The following is a 20400-nucleotide window of genomic DNA, read 5'->3' on the forward strand; positions in this document are numbered from 1 at the left end:
TTGCCGTAACTGTGGAGGCTCTCCAGGACCCTTGCACGTCTCTCCTCTGGCTGTCACCTCCGTCCCCTCGCCCCCCTCACACCCATCTCGGTGTTTGCCCCAGCTACGCCCCCCAAGTACTTTTTTTCCAGGCCATTGGGAACCTCCTTAGTTACTCTTAGGAAGCGCAGGCGTTTCCCAGCCTGGCATCCTGCTCGGGCCTACCAAGACAGACTGGGATGTGTGCCTGTCTCCAGGGCCCCCGGGGGTAGGACTGAGAGATGCGCAAAGCGTCTCTGCTTTACAGTACGACAGGACACACCAGTGGCCAGACAAGGGGCCTTTATTCTGCGCCGGGCGAGCAGCCGGAAGGAACCTGTAGATGTGCTGACCACCAAGGGAAGGGGCCACACCCTAACATCTTGACTGCCCCGAACCCAGCTTCACAGGAGTGTGCATGAGCTGGTGTCTGGGGGAGCACTCGGCCCGTAGCGTTTCCACAGGCGGTAGGCAAGGAAGGCCAGCGCGAGCAGCCCCAGCACCAAGCTGCCAATCCACAGGGTGATGTCGGAGGCTGAAAGAGTAGAGAAGAGGATATCATCAGCCCGGTGCCTGCAGGCCCCGCTGAGGGGACCGTACATAGGCCCTATGGTTTAAAAGTGGACTCCCCAACTAATTAATGTGTTTTAAAATTGAACCACTGAAACAGGGGTAGTGGTGCACACCTGTTATCCCGGCACTTAGGGGGCTGAGGCAAGAGGATCAGCTACACACCAAGTTTGAGGCCAGCCTCAGCCATGTGAAGCCAACATTAAAAAACTTTTTTTTTTTTAAACTCCTTTCTGGTCATCTCTCTTTACCGTCTGTTTCACAGAATCTCTGTGTCTGCAAGGTGCTTGGAAGTCTTAAGTTCTTTCACAGCCAGGAAAGCATACTGAACTGAGGCGTGGCACAGAAACCCAACTAGTTTTTTTTTTTTTTTTTAAAAAAAACAGGGTTTCTCTGTGTAGCCTTTGCTGTCCTGGATCTCACTCTGTAGACCAGGCTGGCCTCGAACTCACAGAGATCCGCCTGGCTCTGCCTCCCGAGTGCTGGGATTAAATGTGTGCACCACCACCGCCCGGCCCCAACCATCATTTTAATCCCATATGTCCGTCCCTCCCAGGGCCCCAGCACTCACAGGGTTTTGGGAACACCTGACTGGAGACATACAGACTGGCTGCCTGCCCCCCGGGGTCCAGGCGGCACTGGAACCAGCCCTCGGGAATGGGACCTGGGGGAGGGACGCTTAGCCACGCCTGAGCCCCGGCCTCCCTCTTGTGGTAGGCTGCCAGGTTGCCAGGAGCCAGGATCCAGCGCACAGTCACTCCAGGCCCACAGGATGCTTCACAGAGTAGCTGCCAGACTGCCTCCTGGTCCTGGTGGATCTCGGGATAGCAAGTGCCAGCGGAGCTCAGAGTCCTAGGGCTAAGTGTGGAACGAGGAGGGGTAGATGGCAGGCTTGTGCTGGTGGGGAGCCCAGTGGAGCTGGCCTCAGTAGTGTGTGATGAGGTCAGGATGTAGGGCTTGGCAGAGGTGGTATTGGGGGGCTCTGGTGAGGTCCAGCTCTGTAGGACTGCAAACAGAATGTTCTTCTGTAGCCCCGGGCCTCTCTCCTGCCCCAGTTTCTTCATCTGCAGCCTGGTGGTAGGACAGAACTCCCCTCCCCCTCCACTCCTGTCACTCAAGTGACACAGGGCATCATAGTGGCTGGGCCAGGAGATGCAGACACAGACAGAACTTCCTGGGTCCTGTACGAGTCTACTAGGCCACTGCTTATTTATTTATTTATTTATTTATTTATTTATTTATTTATTTATTTCTTTATTTATTATGTATAGTGTTCTGTCTGCACGTATCCCTGCGGGCCAGAAGAGGGCACCAGATCTCATTACAGATGGTTGAGAGCCACCATGTGGGTGCTGGGAATTGAACTCAGGACCTTTGGAAGAGCAGCCAGTGCTCTTAACCTCTGAGCCATCTCTCCAGCCCCCGCTTATTTATTTATTTTGGTTTTCTGAGACAGGGTTTCTCCGTGTAGCTCTGGCTGTCCTGGAACTTGCTCTGTAGACCAGGCTGGCCTCAAACTCAGAGATCCACCTGCCTCTCTCTCCCAAGTGCTGGGATTAAAGGCTAGGCCAGTGTTTATAAAGCACCTACTGGGTGCAGTTTCTATGAGTCTACTTGACCACTGTTTACAAAGCACCTACAGTGTGCCAATCCTGTGAATCTGCTCAGCCAGCATCTCTAGAACTCCTGCGTTCTGGGACCTGCATTGAGTCTACTCAGCAGTGTTTATCAAACACCTACTGAGTGTTGGCCCCCATCTAGTCTTCCGGGACAGACAGAAAAGGATGGAGATATCATTTTGGAGTTGGCGCAGGGTAGGCCCTCATCTTTTGAATTAGTCTTTTTTCTGGCTGCCTCACAGGGACCAGTTCTCTTGGGACTCTCCAGGCGGGGACACACAATCCTGGTTCAAGCTCCAGGGTAGCCAAGCCCAGAGGCAGGTGGGCCCCGAGGACTTACCTGGAAGCCCCCTTTTGTGGGTCAGCACTAGGTTGGGCAGCTGCATGGTGACCTGGCAGTAGAGGGCGGGAGGGGCCGGGGTCTCCAGGGAGGGCAGCAGCCAGCGCTGTGACATTCGGAGCAGCGGCGTGCCCTCGGCCTCCTGCATCTCCTCCTCTTGCTCTGGTTCCAGGGCCCGGGCCCCCTCCAGTCTCTGGTCTCCCAGTAGCAGGGTGAAAGAGAGAATGTCTGGGCCTGGGGGCCAGATGTTGTGGGCTGTGCAGGACACCTCTTGGTCCTGTGCTGACCAAGACACCACCAGCTGGTCTGGGAAGGCTGCGGATGGAAGATGGGGCCCAGGGCTGAGCCAGGCGGAGGAGGTGGGTTTGGTTGGGGTGATGATACAGCTATGTGCCTTAGGTGTCTGGGACAGGAAGGGCGGATGTGTCAGCCTTGTGGGTCTGGGGTGCGGGGACCTGGTGGGTGATGGCATTGGTGTGGTGCAAGGTCCTGATACCCCTGGGTAGGTGGCACCTACAAGGGCAGAGTGGGCCTCACCGTACACAATGATCTGCACAGAGTGCTGGACGCTTCGGCCCCCACAGGAGCCCACACACAAACGTGTGCCAGCGTCTGTCAGCAGGCCGTGTATGGAGAGGGTGCTGCTGCCTGGGAGGTTCTGCACATTGCCCAGGTCGGTGTCCAGGCCACGCCACTGCACCTGGGCTACACCCTCGTCACAGGGCAGGCTGCAGTTGAGCTGGAGGGATGTGTCTTTGGCCACAGCCACCACAGGATCGGGGGGATCCACATGGAGGGACTGGCCTGAGGGGAAACAACAATAAACTCATGTTGGGGCAACTGGGTCCCAGATTCCAGTCCTGACCCTGACCCTGGGTTGAGACCCCAGGACTCTAGACCTCTGCCCCAGGTCCCTGGTCTTGACTAGAGAGCAACCAGAGCCCCACATCCCCGGGCCAGCCTCTCAAAGCCCTGGGCTTTCATAGCACCCCCAAAGCTCTTTCCCTTGTGCCCACTCATCTCCCAAAGCCCCCTCCCCTCCCTACACCCCTGCTCACCACTGCCAGGCTGGAAGGGCGCCATGGCCAGGGCCAGCAGGAGGACCAGGCTGGACTCCATGTCGTCCTTCTGTCTTGTGACCGCCAAGGGAAGCGGTTTAAATAGCAGCAGCTTGTGGCTTCCCGCCGTCTTGAGACCCTGCCTCTCCTCCCCCTTCTCCCTATCCGTGGGAGTTTCCCGGGGGGCTTTCCCAGCCCGACCTCCACTCCGCAGGAGGCAGAGAGTCAGGGACCCGGGAACACAGGCGGAACAGACGCGCAGGGAGGGTCTGGGAAGGTTCCAGGCCCCAGTTCTATGGACGGGAAGGCTGAGGCTAGAGGCTGGGGTCACCATGGTGGGTCAAGTGCATGGAAATCAGCCAGTCCTAGACAGCTCCACCCCGGCCGACTCGAGCTCTGACTTCATTTCCAGAGGTGGCCACACGAGAGCGGCAGAGAGGCCAGACTCGGTTCTGGATGATGGGGTCCCCTGCGGCCACGCCCAGAGTGGGGGTTTCTCCTGGGACTGAGTTCTACCTGACGTGTCAGTTACCACCAGTCTGTGTCCTTTCATCGCATGAGACCTTGCAGTTCCAACAGAGCCGGGGACTGGAGCTGGCTCGCTTTTGACACGTCTGGGGTAGATCGTGGACCTCAGCGCTGAGTTCTGAGGCTCTCTCTCACACACTTCTTTGAGTTCTCTCCCACTTTCCTCCAAGATGGGCACACCGTCCCTCCTATGTTTTGCTCTTGGCCCAGACCCTTACTGAGGGACACCCGTCTACATATCAACACCCCCGGGGTTGTGCTGCACCCAGAGAAGAAAGGCTAGAGCCCTGTGTCCTTCCCGCCTCAGGCAGCCACAGGACCTTTGCACCACTGCTCTGCTCTCTCCAGTCTCCAAGACCCTCCCCCTCCTCTGCCTTCCTAAGGCCCCTGTGGAGGCCAAGTCTTCAGACACTTGAAGTCTGTCTCCACCAACATCAGGAGTGTGCTTGCCTCCGGTTTTGGCAACTTGACATAAGCAGAGCCATTTGGGAAGAGAGAACTTCAGTTGGAAAAAATGCCCACCAGGTTGGTCTGTGGTCAAACCTACAGACTTTGGGGGTATTTTTTGTTTGTTTTGTTTTTCCAGACAGGGTTTCTCTGTGTAGCCCTGCCTATCCTGGAACTCACTTGGTAGCCCAGGCTGGCCTCGAACTCACAGAGATCCACCTGCCTCTGCCTCCTGAGTGCTGGGATTAAAGATGTATGTCACCGCTGCCCAGTTGAGTCGTGCAGGTGTATTTTTGATCAATGATTGACATGGGAGGCCCAGCCCATTGTGAGTGGTGCTATCCCTGGGCAGGTAGGTGGGCCTGGGTGCTATAAGAAAGCAGACTGAGCCGGGCGGTGGTGGTGCACTCCTTTAATCCCAGCACTCACGAGGCAGAGCCAGGCGGATCTCTGCGAGTTTGAGGCCAGCCTGGGCTACAGAGCGAGATCCAGGACAGCCAGGGCTACACAGAGAAACCCTGTCTCAGAAAATGAAAAAACAAAACAAAACAAAAAACAAAACGAAAGAAAGCAGACTGGGCAAGCCATGGGGAGCAAGCCAGTCAGCAGCTCCCCCATGGCCTCTGCATCAGCTCCTGCCTCAGGGCCCTGCCTTGGCTTCCCTTCGTGAAGGACAGTGATCTGAAGTAAACACTTTCCTCCCTAAGTTGCCTTTGGACATGGCAGTTTATCACAGCAACAGAAACCCTAACTATACAGGGTGAGACTCTGTCTGCTCCTGCCATGACCCCTGACCCCTGCCCAGCCTGCAGACTGTCAGGATCTTCTTAGAAGTAGAAACTGAGGCACCCACGGCAGGGTGTGTGACAGGTGGAGGCTGGTATCCCAGTGGGGAAACCGAGGCACAGAGAGAGTAGAAGACACCAGACTCAGGTGTGTGGACTCAGAACTGTGGCTGCCTGGGTCCCATCCCCCCGCCCCCCTCACCCAGCATGCGCCAGTGCCCGGAAGCTGTGCAGGAAGGTGACTTCAAGACGCGGGCCCTTCCCCGGAAGCTGGGCCCTTAACCCGGGTGGGGGGCAGCGGGCTGGTGAATGGGCTGCTCCCCAGCCCCTGACCCGGCTTCCTGCTGTACCAGGCCAGGTGGGGGGGGTCAGCAGGCGCCAGGCAGGCTGAGGTGCTGGGGGCTGCAGGCGTGGTTCCTGCTTTCCTTGAAGGTCTCAAAGGACACTCTTCTCAGCTCTGGCTCCACCTGCAAGACAGTGGAGCATCCTGTTCGTGGTGGAGGAGAGCGAGCAGGAGCCAGAGCCACAGTGTAGAGGGGACAACTGTGGGCAGAGGGGGGGAGGAGGAGTGGGGAGACTAGGAGAAAACGAGGGGCGGGGTGGGGGGGGCGGGGAGTGGGACAGGGACGCGACACACACACAGAGACAGAGGACAGAGGGACAGAGACGGGACACACAGAGACAGAGGACAGAGAGGGACAGAGACGTGACACACACAGAGACAGAGGACAGAGAGGGACAGAGACGTGACACACACAGAGACAGAGGACAGAGAGGGACAGAGACGTGACACACACAGAGACAGAGGACAGAGGGACAGAGACGTGACACACACAGAGACAGAGGACAGAGGGACAGAGACGGGACACACACAGAGACAGAGGACAGAGGGACAGAGACGTGACACACACAGAGACAGAGGACAGAGGGACAGAGACGTGACACACACACAGACAGAGGACAGAGAGGGACAGAGACAGAGAGAGGCAGACAGTTCAGAAAACTAAGAAACAGAGACAGAGGGAGGTGCAGAGGCACACAGACAGACACAGAGACACAGGCAGACGCAGTGAGGGCACAGGGGCCTGGAGCGCTGGTGGCCCAGGGGCCGTCTGTCCCCACTGGGGCCAAGGGCCAGCAGGACTCTGTTGTGCTCTCCGTGGCCCTTGGGCACCTCCGGTCCTCCTTCCCTGCAAGTCCAGGGCCCGACCCCCCTTCCCGCCATTGTCCTACAAGGAGGAAGTCCTCCTGGCGTCACAGGAAGCCCCCCTCTCCACAGAGGTCCAGCCTTCTCAGGAGACCTGACATCCTGGCTCCCCTGCCTACAGCGCGAGGAAGGTTCCAGAAGGTAGCCTTGCTCCAACACTGGCCCTTCCGCTCGCCCTCACTCACTCATCAATCTTGCCTGCTCACCGTTCCTGGCTCCTTCAGAGTGATTCCCAGAGGCCAGGGTAGCAAGAGACTGGCTGGGAGACTGGCTGGGGCCCCTGGCCCGGGGTGCTCTGGCCCTGTGGAGCATGAAGAGGGGGGCCAGCTGGAAGCTGGACTTTGAGAGGACAGTGTCAGGGGCTGGAGAGATGGCTCAGTGGTTAAGAGCATGTACTCCTCCTCAGAGGACCTGAGTCCTAAGCACACAGGTCAGGTAGCTCTGTAAATTTAGTTCCAGGGAGATCCAACGTTCTGTTCTAGCCTCTGAGGTCACTCAGACTTACATGCACCCCCCAACCCCATCCCCGTACACATAGATACAGGGCTGTCAGGGCGATGGTGGCACACACCTTTAATCCCAGCACTCAGGAGGCAGGGGCAGGTTGATCTCTGTGAGTTCGAGGCCAGCCTGGGCTACAGAGTGAGTTCCTGGACAGCCAGGACTATGTAGGGAGGCCAAAATTGGATAAATATTAAGCAAACAGACAAAAACAAACAAACCAAAAGGAGGGTGGGTGGAGAGATGGCTCATCGGGTAAGAGCACTGGCTGTTCTTCCAGAGGACCCTGGTTCTGTTGTTGTGCCCACATCGCAAGACCCCCGAGCAAGACCACCACAGAACCAATATCCGACATAAAACACACAGGGGTTTATTGATAACAAGCAAGCCCAGGCTTGATCCTCGTCCAACACACTGGCTAGCCAGGTGAAGGAGGACGGCCCTGAGCTCTCAGGGTGAGGGGTTTTTAAAGGGAAAAACCGGAAACAGGGTGGTACAAGCCTTGGCATCATATGATTGGGTGAGGGTGTGTAACCTTTGAATTTACTGGTTGGCGGTTACAGTTATCATTTTGGGGCAGGCCTGGACAAGTCCCAGGCTCTGTCCTTGAGCTGCCATGGGGGCCGGCTGGCCTCACACGTTGGTGAGGGGTCCCAGACAGTAAACAACTGGCTGAATCTTGAGCAGTCAGAGTACGTGCAGAAAGGGAGCTAGTCCAAGGACTATGTCATGGCCCTCCCAGAAACTGCTTGCTCAAGTCTCAGGAAACTAAAATTGAGGCCTGATCTCTGAGAGAAGACTGAGCAGCCTGTTATGGCGACTGCTTGGTCCTTTCATTCCCCCTTTGAGTGGTGTATCGTCTCCAACCTTGGAGACGTTTCTTTTTGGTAAAAGACTTTATCACCAGGGTATTAGATAATTTTGGAGACGAATTGGACCAGGACGTAGAGGTTTCCCATCATCAGTGGCAAAGTGGGCCTCCCTTACTCGGTTGTTGCCATCTGCAAGTGTGTCATGGGTTCAGGGGCTGATGTTGGGATTCTAGCATCCTCAGTTTAGTGGTACCAGACAGGAGTCATCATTCAGTTAAGACATCAATGACGTAAGAGCCAACAGTAATTAGCAGAAGCACAAGGGCCAAAATCCCTGCGATGGCTGACAGAGTTCCTTATCCTGAAGGAACTTGGAAATGAGAATGGGGAGCAGTTATTACTTTATCTCAGGTCCCCATGACAAGAAATTCCATTTTGTTCTAACATGGGGGTGGGGGGTGACGGACAAGGGCGATGTTTTCTCTTCTGTAATTACTTCCTGCTGACCTTGGGACATTGTTGTCAGGGCCCTAGAAAGCCAGAATGTTAACATTTTATTGACCAGCTGAAGAGATGGCATGTATATCGGCTGAACTGGTCCATATCAGCTTTCAGCAAGTTCAGGGCTCGTCAGCAAATGATGCTTGGATGTGTCTGTCATCCAAGTGGAAACCTGTTGAGAAAGATATAAACTAGGAACAGGAGTTAAAATTTATGAACTTCAGACCCACAGTCTCGGTAATTGTAGTATTATCAATTTGCCCTGAAATCCAAATCCATACCGTCTTTTCTATCTAGAGAGCCAGGTATAGATTGGACTGAAATGTTTTTGGCCTGATGAAAAGCATCTATAAGTCTATATTTAGACCCAGTTTTTCTCTCTCTCTCTCTGAGACTTAGTAGCTTTTAATTAATTAATGCATTAATGAATTAATTAATGAAGTGGCTGCAACCTTGTGGAAGGTTGTCTGATGTTGCTAAGCTGACCAAGTTATAGCTAGCCCAGTCATCAATGCCATCAGAGATCCGAGAAGGATAAATTTTACCTGAGTGCAGACTTCCAAGTCTATTAAAAAACAACAGACTATCCATTATCCAGAGCGCCATCACCCCAGGCTCCTGTAGACTTCACAGCGTTGGCAGGACAGGTGTCAGGACAGCATCAGTCTTGGCTGCTGGGCCCATAACATGGAAGTTCTCCTGTGGAGGAGCAACTTGGGAAAGACTGATCTTATCTTGTCAGTGTCTCATTTGTCCATTCTGGGCCAGATCCCTGGCCAGCAGGTGTTGAGTGGGGGCATCTTGCCCAGTGGTTGGTGTCATCCACAATTCAGGTGGCATCTTCTTGTCGTTGTTCCATATCTTCTTTGGAGACCTTGGGAGTCATTGCTAGGAGCTGGGAGTCTCTGTTCACTATAGTAAGCTTTTTATCAAATAATTTAAATGTCATATGCATCAGATCTTTGACAGGTTTGAGAACCATTATCTATTAAATACATCTGAGCCCGACAAATCTAGGCCTAATCTTGAAAACATCTCTAAGTTTGGTAACAACAACCAGGCCAATTTATTATCCTGTAGATATATTAGTCAAATGCACCTCTCAGATTCTGTTTTTTCTTATTATTTAAATAGCTTATAATTAAATAAGCATTAACAGTTTATGCTTTAAACTAGTATCTGGATAGCCAGATGACCAGTATTAACTTGTAGTCCTTAACACAGAGGACACACAAACTCAGACACTCAAAACCAAACATACATGTGGCCACATTTTCATTCACACCTGCAGAGTAGACAGACATTCTTACAACTATGAACCTTTGGAGTCTCAATGTAACAGCAGAATAACAAGAGAAAGAAGTCTGGAACATGGTTCAGTTTTTATACATCTCAAATCACTTTCTTTTATCACTACTTAAGTGTTCGCATCCTCAGACATTCAAAACCTGCTTTTACACATCCCAATAACTTGCATTTCACATGTCTTCAGTTACTTTCCTTCTTCCCAAAACATTCTTTTTATATTCCCATACCTAAAACCTTTACATCTTAGACCCCACATAAACTGTACTTATATTCAAACCTTACAACTTACTTAAAGTTCCACATTTTTATACCTCAAACTACTTCCTCAGACCCAAAATATCACATACTCAAACCCTCATGACATGCTTAAGCCTTTAAATTTTTACATCTTAAACTGTTTTCAGGGCTGGGGAGATGTCTCAGGGGTTAAGAGTACTGATTGTTCTTCGAGAGGACCCGGGTTCAATTCCCAGCACCCACATGGCATCTCACAACTGTCTGTAACTCCAGTCCTAGGGCACTAAAACACCAATGTACATAAAATAAATACGTTATTAAAAAAAAGGCAACCTCCCCAAACCCCGCCCCCCCCCAAATGGGGCTGGAGAGATGGCTCAGCAGTTAAGAGCACTGACTGTTCTTCCAGAGGTCCTGAGTTCAATTCCCAGCACCCACATGGTGGCTCACAACCATCTGTATGAGATCTGGTGCCCTCTTCTGGCCTACAGGCATACATGCAGGCAGAACATTGTATACACAATAAGTAAATAAGTAAATCTTAAACAAAACAAAACAAACAAACAAAAACCTGTTTCCTCAAACCAAAAAATCCTTTATTCAAACTTTCATCCTCACAGCTCAGGCCTTCATATTCTTATAAAAACATGCCGGGCGGTGGTAGCGCACGCCTTTAATCCCAGCACTCGGGAGGCAGAGCCAGGCAGATCTCTGTGAGTTCGAGGCCAGCCTGGGCTACCAAGTGAGTTCCAGGAAAGGCGCAAAGCTACACAGAGAAACCCTGTCTCGAAAAAACAAAACAAAACAAACAAACAAAACAAAACAAAAAACAAAAAACAAAACAAAACAAAACAAAAAACCCACATTACATCCTAAAACATCTTTTTTTTTTTTCCTATTTAATTCATTGAGCTATCCTCTACTTGGAATTTGATACAGTTTTTTTTCCTCCTTATCTTAACCAACAATAATTTGTAACCAGTTTTCTTAAATGATGGCAAGTATTTGTAACCCATTGAACTCAAATAGATCCATGTGTCTTTGACTGGTAATTCAACATTTCTTTTTCAAGCAATATCAGGAGGGAGAAGTGTTAACAAGGATAGCTGCTGGCCGGCAGAGGAGACCTTGAAGTTAACACAGTGAAGAACTTGGCTTAGGTAGGAAGGGAGGGCGAGCAGTGGGCATAGAGTGTGTCTTGGCTGCCAGTGTTCCTGAACAAAAGTTATTGTTAACTCCTCCGAGTAAAGTCAGATTCTCTGTTCAGTGTTCACACAATTTTTGTCAGTTGCAGGCAGTCAATTCCCCATCGTCCTGCCCAGAGCCCCTGTCTCTGCCCGCCTGCACTGAGAGCGTGCACCCCCACCCTCTGTGAGAGCGGCTGGCTGCAGGCCTGGTAGCCAGAGAGCTGGGGAGGGAGGGAGGGAGGGAGGCGGCCCTTGCTGTGCCTCTCTCTCCTTCTCTTCCAGGGAGAGAAGGGAGGTCAGTTGGCAGACAGGAACAAGTAACGCTTACACAGACAGCCCACGTACCGGCACATCAGCACTGAGATCGCTGAGAGAGACTGACAGCCTGTTATGGCGTCTGCCTGGTCCTTTCACTGTGACTCCAGTTCCAGGGGATCTGACACCCTCGCACAGACATACGTGCAAGCAAAATACCAATGCACATTAAAATCGAAAGGGACCATAAAAAAGAATAAAATAACAAAACCTTTAAAAACAACAAGCACATTCTAGTGCACTCTTGAGACACACAGACAGACACTCCCTCCTGTACAGACCACCCATGGAGGGAGGACTAGACCTGGTTACCCACCGTCCATGGTGGGACACCTGACTCCAATCCGCATGGACCTTGTGTCCCTGAAATCACCTGTCTGAGCTGTGCTGGGCCTGGAGGGAGGCGCCAATAAATCGTAAGCAATGCTATCGGAAAAGTTTGCTCTGCCTGCCTTTGTCATTTGCAGAATGAGGTGGGGGTGGGGGAAGCTGTCACAGGACCTGCCAGCCTGAGGGACTTCATGCTGCCTTCCATCTGGAGGGGCGGGAGGAGGTCCGCCAGCCTGGCCCTGGATTGCCTGAACTTGGAGATGTCAGGAGTCACAGAGGCCAGGGAAGCCAAATTCTGGCTCTGAGGACTCCTGCTGGGGTGGGTCTGGCCAGCTGAGTGCATCACAGGTTCCTGGGCTGATAGTGACATCTGCTGGCCTGGGACGGGCGGGCGGGATGGCTGCAGTTCCTCCGCAGATAGGAAACCACCACCCAGTCCTCACCCCAGACTGCTTATCCCTTCATCAGCTGTCTGTCCGGGGAGTTAGCAAAGGGTTGTCTCAGGGAATATTGGTCTGGGGAGCCCCACAACAGCCTGATATCCAAGACAAAAGCTATCCCCTGCAAGGTTGCTGGGGACAGTGACCTCTGAGGACAAACCTGGACCGAGAGGCTGGGAGCCTAAGGGACTCTCTGGTGACCCCTCACACCTGTTAGAGGACCAGAGTGCCATGATGCTGTGATAACTGTTTGGTGGGTGCTGGCTTTGCCCAGGAGTGGGCCCAGGCAGGCCTGGGTAGGGGTCACAAGTGGACTGGGGGCCCCTGAGCAGGACCTGACAGGGCCTGGCTTTCGGAACCACCCACCATTTGACTGAACAACCTGAAGCCCTGATCTCAGGTCCCTATGGACTGTTTCATGCCCGGGGACGCCATGCTGGCCCTCACTTGAGACACACTCCAATAGTGGCCCTGACTGGACCAGTATTCTGGGGACCTCTCAGAACTCATGTGGTTGATGGTTGGACACAGGAATGAGAAGGGTTACCAGGACCTAGCGGCACAAAGCAGGTGCCATCAGGCATTTAACCCTGATGCTAACCTAGCCCCCCCCTCCTGCTCTTCCTCTTTCTCCTCCTCCTCCTCTTCTTCCTCCTCCTCCTCCTTCTCCTCCTTCTTATTCTTCTTTGGTTTTTCGAGACAGGGTTTCTCTGTAGCCCTGGCTGTCCTGGATCTTGCTCTGTAGCCCAGGCTGGCCTCGAACTCACAGAGATCTGCCTGGCTCTGCCTCCGTACTGCTGGGATTAAAGGCGTGCACCACCGCCTAGCCTTCTACCTTAACCCCAACCCCAACCCTACTCTCACTTCAACCCCAAACCCACCCTAACTCCACTCCAACCTATGCCTTACAGAGGGGTAGAGTCTGGTTTCCAGCCTGTAACACTTCCTGGCCCTCCCTCCGCACCCTACCCACCAGCACGCCTTTCCCTCAGCCTTTGACCTTCGTACTCCACGCCCCACCCATCTGAGATCAGCTTTCTCTAGCCCTCCCCACCCGCCCAGGACACACCTATGGGCTCAGCAACACCTTCCTCCCACCTCTCCACACTTGGCCCCACCCACACAAACTTAGCCCTTCCCTGTGGTCTCAGCCAAGTCTCAGTTCTCTGGAGTCCTGTGCCACCACCGTGACTGAACTCCATTTCCCGTCATGCTGCGGGCCGAGGATGTGACCCACAAAACTATGGAAGCCAGGCACCTGGGCGCTCAGTCCTCAGCACTCTCAGCCGAGGATGCAAGGGCTGCAGGGGCCTTTGGAGCTGAGGGAACTTCGATTCTCATTTACTTGTCAATCACAAGTCTCACTTAGGGAGCTTTGGCCAGTGCCAGGGTGCAGGCACTGGAGACCAAAGACGCACTCACGGTCTCCCTGTGGCAGGGATGTGTTACCCGCTCAGGAGTTGGCACTGTTGCCTGGGACCATGTTGATAGGCTGGGATCCTGTTGTTAGGGGCTGAGACAGTGTTGCTAGGCTGGGATCCTGTTGCTAGGGGCTGGGATGATGTTGCTAGGCTGGGATCATGTTGCTAGGGACTGAGACAGTGTTGCTAGGCTAGGATCCTGTTGCTAGGGGCTGGGACTGTGTTGCTAAGGGTGGAGAACTGCGCTAAGCCTGAGGTTCTGTTGCTAGGGGCTGGCTGAATGTTGATAGGTCTGGGGTCCTGTTTCTAGGGAGATGGGTTCAATTTCCTTGTGTCTGGGTTCTGTTACCAAAGTTACCAACCTATTATTAGGGGGCTGAGATTATGATGACAAGGTTGCTAAGCAGCAGGCCTTGTCATCAGGATGGACTCAAGTGCCTCACTTCCTTACCTGGGGTGAAGATACTAGGGAAATCTGATATTTTATTCATTTAATTTTCATAACCCCGGCTGGCCAGGAACTCACTATGTAGCCCAGGCTGTTCTCAAACTTAAGTCTCCTGTCTCAGCCTGCTGACCCCTTGGTACATGTGTACACCACTGCATGCAGCTGCAGCAGACCTGGGAATAGTGGCACACACCTGCCATCCCAGCACTCAGTGGGTTGAGGCAGGAGAATTGCCATAAAGTTGAGCCTAGCCTGGACTTCCTCATAAGACCCTGTCTCAAAAACCAAACAAGACAAAAACAGGGGCCGAGAGTGAGGAAGAGACTGGAGCCCCACAAGCCTCTTTGAGGGTATGACATCAGTGACCTTGGGACCTCTGCCTAGGACCTGCTCTTTAAACTGTCTACCACCTCTGATGCTGGGACGCAGGGTCTTTTGGGGGCGCACCAGGCTTAAGCCACAGCTTGCTTCCAGCTTGGAAAACAGGATTTGTGAACTAGAAAGTGCTTGGTGAGTGTCTTGAGCTACAGCCTGGCTGAATGGGCATGGGGTGACCTGTGGGGTAGATTGGGGTCAGGAAGGTCATTCATATGAGGACAGACAAAGGCTTGGGGGAGGGGAGGAGAGGGCATACCAGGCAGAAGGCGTGGTGTGAGGTGTGCTGGGAAACAGGAGGGGCCGCCAGAAAGGGAAGGAAAGACTTTGTGAGTCCCCTCTCCAGATCCCACCGGTCCTCAGCACATGAGCCTTTCACTTCTGGGGAGGTTCATGTCCTCCTGTTCCGAACCTGAGGCTGGATCCCCCAGCAGAGCACGTGAACCAGTTCTGACCTGCATGGCTGGCAACTATTTCTGGGAGGGAAGGGACAGGAGCCCAGCTGGGATGGGACAGGTTTTCTTTGTCAGTGTCCCCACGGGACGCAGCCAGCAGGCCACTGCCGAGCTCTGTATGAGTCAGCGGGCCTGGCTCTGGGACACAGGACAAGATGAGCGGTACCAGGAAGGTGAGGGACAGATCAAGGTGAGGGCAGTTTGTGAGCTGGCACCTGTGGATGGACGGACGTCCAGCCTTCTGAGTCGCCATTGTCCCCGGAGGCCAGGGACACAAACAACAGGAATCCAAGACACTCAGTCCCCTCGGGAGCGCCCATTCAGGCTGTACAGTCTCCCTGCCTCAGTCTCCCCAGTGCTTGGGTGACAGGCATGTACCAGCCTGCCTGCCACCCTCCATCTCCTGCCCACTGCCTTGGGATAACAGAGTGGATCTAGAATCTGCCTTGTTTGATCACCCACAGTCCCACACCAGCCTGGTCGGTCCCTGGAGCCCGTCTGCATCAATGCAATTGCCTCCCACTACATCCTCCATCAATGAGAAGTCTGTTTTGTTGTTTAATCTCCTACATCCTCTTTGTGTACATGCATGTTCGTGTATGTGTGTGTGTGTGTGTGTGTGTGTGTGTGTATGAATGTGTGTATGTGTGTATGCATGTGTGTATGTGTGTATGCATGTGTGTGTCTGTGCATATGTGTGTGTATGTATGTGTGTGTGTATGCATGTGTGTGTATGCATGCGTGTGTGTATGCATGCGTGTGTGTATGCATGTGTGTGTGTATGCATGTGTGTGTGTATGCATGTGTGTGTATATGCTTGTGTGTGGAGGCCAGAGGACAACCTGGAGGGTCCTGGTGTATATGGGGTGGGGTGGGGTTGCTCCAGTGACAGCACAAACGTGGACATCAGAAGACAGGCTGGTGTCAGTCCTTGCTTTTGTTTGAGATGGAGTCTTGTTTGTTCCTTCACATGTCAAGGTGGCCGGCCTGAGAGTTCCAGGGCATCTCCTGACTCCACTTCCCATCCTGCCTTAGGAGCACTCAATTACAGATGACTTCTACCACAGAGATTCATGTGGGTTCTGGGGATTTGAACACAGGTCCTCGTGATTGCTCAGCCTGGGAGCCGTTCCCCAACAGCGGTCTGTCCGTCTTGTGTTGTTAAATCTTTTTCATTACGTTTTTTATTTATTTGGTTCTTTTTCCCTCCCTTCTCTCCTACTTTCTTTTTGTTTGTTTTTCAAGACAGGGTTTCTCCGTGTAGCTCACTCTGTAGACCAGGCTGGCCTCGAACTCACAGAGATCCTCCTGCCTCTGCCTCCCAGTGCTGGGATTAAAGGTGTGCACTACCACACCTGCAGGAAGAAGGAATCTTAATGGAGGAAATGCCCCCATCTGATTGCCCAGAAACAAGTCTTTATGGCATTTTCTTGACTGATGATTAATGCAGGAGGGTCTGGCTCACTGTGGGCGGGGCCACCCCTGGGCAGGTGGTCGTGAGTTACACAAGAAAGCAGGCTGAGCAAGCCATGGGGAGCGAGCTTGTAAGCAGCATGGCAGTGGGTCTCACCTTCCTAATGCCGTGATCCTTTAATACAGTTCCTCGTGGTGTAGGAAGGCCCCAGGCATAAAAATCACTCCTTCATAACTGTAATTTTGCTACTGTTATGAATCATAATGTTAATATCTGATATACAGGATATCTGATATGCGATTCCTCTGAGTCATTTGACTCTAAAGGGGTCGTGACCCACATGACGAGAACCCTTGTTCCATGGCCTCTGCTTTGGTTCCTGCCTCCAGTTCCCAAAGTTCCCTTAATGAAGGGCTGTGATCAGGACACATAAGTTAAAATAAACCTTTCCTCCATGCCTTGGTCATTGTTCTATTGCTGTGAAGAGACACTGTGACCATGGCAACTTGTAAAAGAAAGAATTTAATTGGCCACTTGCTTACAGTGTCAGAGGGTGAGTCCATGACCATGGTGATGGGGAGCATGGCAGCAGGGTGGGAAGGCATGGCTCTGGAGCAGTGGCCAAGAGCAGTTACTCCCAATGACACACTTCCTCCAGCAAGGCCACACCTCCTAATCCTTCCTAAACAGTTCCAACAACTGGGGACCAACCATCCAAATATATGAGCTTGTGGGGCCCATTCTCACTCAAACCACCACATTCTACCCCTGAACCCCACAAATTCATGGCTATCTAATAATGCAAATGCATTCAGTTCAACTTTAAAAGTCCCTGTTGGGGGCTGGAGAGATGGCTCAGGGGTGGAGAGCACTGGGTACTCTTCCAAAGGACCAGCACGCACATGGCAGCTCTGTCTGTAACTCCAGTTCCAGGGGGTCTGGCACCCTCACACAGACATACATGCAGGCAGAACACCAATGTATATAAAATTTAAAAAGTCCCTGTAGTCTTTCAGTCTCAACACTGTCTCAAAGATCAAGTCTTCTGAGACTCAAGGCAATCTTAATGGTGACCCCCTGTAAAATTACATAATTCCAAATACAATGGAAAAGAACATACATTATCATCCCAGAAGGGAAAAAGGGGGAATAGCAATACACACACACACACACACACACACACACACACACACACACACATATACACCTATATATATACACACACACACATATATATATATACATATATACACATATAAATACATATATATATATTTGGGACGAAAGCAAGACCAGAACCCAGCAGGATAAATTTCAAATTCTGTGTCTATATGCCTGATGTTGTCAAAGGGCTTACTAGACGGCTCCTCATGTTTCCCATTCCTTACAATTTTGCTGACTGCGACACATTTTTCTCTCTCAGGCATTTTATCTGATGCTCTACTTGGCCAACGTCCATGGCTTTGGCATCTCTAATATTGCGGGGTCTCCAAGGCAATCCAGGCTTCATCAGCGTCGCACAATGGCCTCTCCAGGCCTCCAGGAGGGACTCCCCGCCCTACACCTGGTCTTAGCGGTATTCCTGAACCATAGAGGAAGATTCCTGTATCCTCTCGACAAAGCGAGAACCACGTGGCTGAAGCTGCCAAGTTCTCCTGTCTGTCGGGGCTGGAACTGCCCCTCCTTCAGTTACATTGTAGACTTTTTTCCTTTCACAGGTTGCAGGATTAGCTGTGGGTCTCCCCCTGAGGATACACTCTCTTCATTCCATTTCATAGTCTTCCTTTAAACCTCATTGCGCTGGGTGGCGCACGCCTTTAATCCCTTTAATCACTCAAGAGGCAGAGATGGGCGGATCTCTGTGACTTCTAGGCCAGCCTGGTCTACAGAGTGAGATCCAGGACAGTCACACGGAGAAACCCTGACTTGAAAAGCAAAAAAAGAAAATAAAATAGTGCTGTTAATTGTCACCATCCTCCCACTATCTCACACCTCTGCCCACCGACCTCCTGCCACCCTCAACCGTCCTCCCACCGTTCTTCACCACCCTCCACTGCTGTGGGATGTATGGCAAATGTGTTGCTGATTAATCAATAAAACACTGATTGGCCGTTGGCTAGGCAGGAAGTATAGGCGGGGCAAGGAGGAGAATAAAGCTGTGAAGTGGAAGGCTGAGTCAGAGAGACACTGCCAGCCGCCATGATGAGAAACAGCTTGTGAAGATGCCGGTAAGCCACAAGCCATGTGGCAAGGTATAGATTAATGGAAATGGATTAATTTAAGATATAAGAACAGTTAGCAAGAAGCCTGCCACAGCCATACAGTATGAAAGCAATATAAGTCTCTGTGTTTACTTGGTCGGGTCTGAGAGGCTGTGGGACTGGCAGGTGAGAGAGATTTGTCCTGACTGTGGGCCAGGCAGGAAAACTCAAGCTACACTCCACCATCCTCCACCATCCTCCCACTGTTCTTCACCATCCTCCACCATTCTCCCACCATTGTCCACCATCTTCCCACCCTCCACCATCCTCTACCATCCTCCACCATCCTCCATCATCCTCCACCATCCTCCCACTGTTCTTCATCATCCTCCACCATCCTCCACCATCCTCCCACCATTGTCCACCATCTTCCCACCCTCCACCATCCTCCACCATCCTCCACCATCCTTCACCATCCTCCACCATCTTCCCACCATCCTCCACCATCCTCCACCATCCTCCCATAATCCTCCATCATCCTCCATCATCCTCCACCATCCTCCCACTATCCTCCACCCTCCTCCACCATCCTCCATCATCCTCCCCCATCCTCCACCATCCTCCATCATCTTCCACCATCCTCCACCATCCTCCACCATCCTCCCACTATCCTCCACCCTCCTCCACCCTCCTCCACCCTCCTCCACCATCCTCCATCATCCTCCCCCATCCTCCACCATCCTCCATCATCTTCCACCATCCTCCACCATCCTCCCACTATCCTCCACCCTCCTCCACCCTCCTCCACCATCCTCCACCATCCTCCACCCTCCTCCACCATCCTCCACCATCCTCCACCATCCTTCATCATCCTCCACCATCCTCCTATCATCCTCCACCATCCTCCACCATCCTCCCACTATCCTCCACCCTCCTCCACCATCCTCCACCCTCCTCCACCATCCTCCACCATCCTCCACCCTCCTCCACCCTCCTCCACCATCCTCCACCCTCCTCCACCATCCTTCACCATCCTCCACCATCTTCCCACCATCCTCCCATCATCCTCCACCATCCTCCACCATCCTCCCGTCATCCTCCCATCATCCTCCACCATCCTCCCATCATCCTCCATCATCCTCCACCATCCTCCACCATCCTCCACTATCCTCCACCCTCCTCCACCCTCCTCCACCATCCTCCACCCTTCTCCACCATCCTCCATCATCCTTCACCGTCCTCCACTTATTCATCCCTTCTTATCTGCTTTTACCTGTCTTCTCATGTCCCCACCTTTCTTTTCTAGAGTATCTCCACAGACCTACAGAGACATGCTAGGACTTGTTCTCCAGTCATCCACCAGAGGGTACCCGTGAGTTCCCTGTGCAGTAGGCTCGGGGATCCACCAGCCCTCAAACCTTCCCTTGAGTGCCAGGGTGAAGATTCCTTCCTGCCCAGACCAGGCCTTTCATACCTGTCCCACTGTCTGTCTGTCTGTCTGTCTCTCTCCTCCCCTCAGTTACTAAGTTACTCCATAGTGTATAAAACAGTCTCCCTCTCAACTGTGCATTGCTCTAGGCAACTCCGCCATCATCCACTTTACAAGCAGCCTTTGACTTTGTCCCGAGGGAGAAGAATGACCACAGTCCCTGGGTGGACCCAGGAGCTGCACCACCTGGGCAGGCAATACAAGGTTGGCACATGATGTCTTCCTGGTGGTAGAAAAGGAGCCACTCTATGTTTACTGAGGTCAATAGAGATTGTGGGGGACACACAGACATATTAAAATCACATCAGGTAAACCAGGACCAAGAATTTATCAGACACATCCAACAGAGGAAAGGTGTAACTCCCTCACCTGGATCCTGTAACTGATGGACACT

General features: G+C 52.5%; 1 protein-coding gene across 2 annotated transcripts; it reads right to left on the minus strand.

Annotated features, from left to right (window-relative positions):
• Positions 1–422: 422 nt before the first annotated feature.
• Madcam1 (mucosal vascular addressin cell adhesion molecule 1) lies at positions 423–3666 on the minus strand. 2 transcript variants are annotated; one of them, XM_059251995.1, is made up of 5 exons: positions 3606–3666; positions 3085–3351; positions 2548–2862; positions 1160–1594; positions 423–553 (listed from the first exon to the last, which is right to left on the minus strand). In XM_059251995.1, the coding sequence occupies exons 1-5, from the start codon at positions 3664–3666 to the stop codon at positions 423–425; spliced, it is 1209 nt and encodes a 402-aa protein (XP_059107978.1). The 2 variants fall into 2 exon arrangements, with proteins under 2 accessions (XP_059107978.1, XP_059107979.1); XM_059251996.1 differs by lacking the exon at positions 1160–1594.
• Positions 3667–20400: the final 16734 nt, after the last annotated feature.

Source organism: Peromyscus eremicus, unplaced genomic scaffold, assembly GCF_949786415.1.
Source record: "Peromyscus eremicus unplaced genomic scaffold, PerEre_H2_v1 PerEre#2#chr22_unloc_1, whole genome shotgun sequence".
Taxonomy (NCBI): Eukaryota; Metazoa; Chordata; class Mammalia; order Rodentia; family Cricetidae; genus Peromyscus; species Peromyscus eremicus.

What these genes read in the sequence shown, in the direction of transcription:
- Madcam1 (XM_059251995.1), bottom strand. Translation starts at nt 3,666, where the DNA reads ATGGAGTCCAGCCTGGTCCTCCTGCTGGCCCTGGCCATGGCGCCCTTC. An exon ending in GCCCTTCCAGCCTGGCAGTG is followed by an intron (nt 3,352 to 3,605) that starts GTGAGCAGGGGT and finishes GTTTCCCCTCAG; the next exon opens with GCCAGTCCCTCCATGTGGAT. An exon ending in TGTGCAGATCATTGTGTACG is followed by an intron (nt 2,863 to 3,084) that starts GTGAGGCCCACT and finishes TTCCATCCGCAG; the next exon opens with CCTTCCCAGACCAGCTGGTG.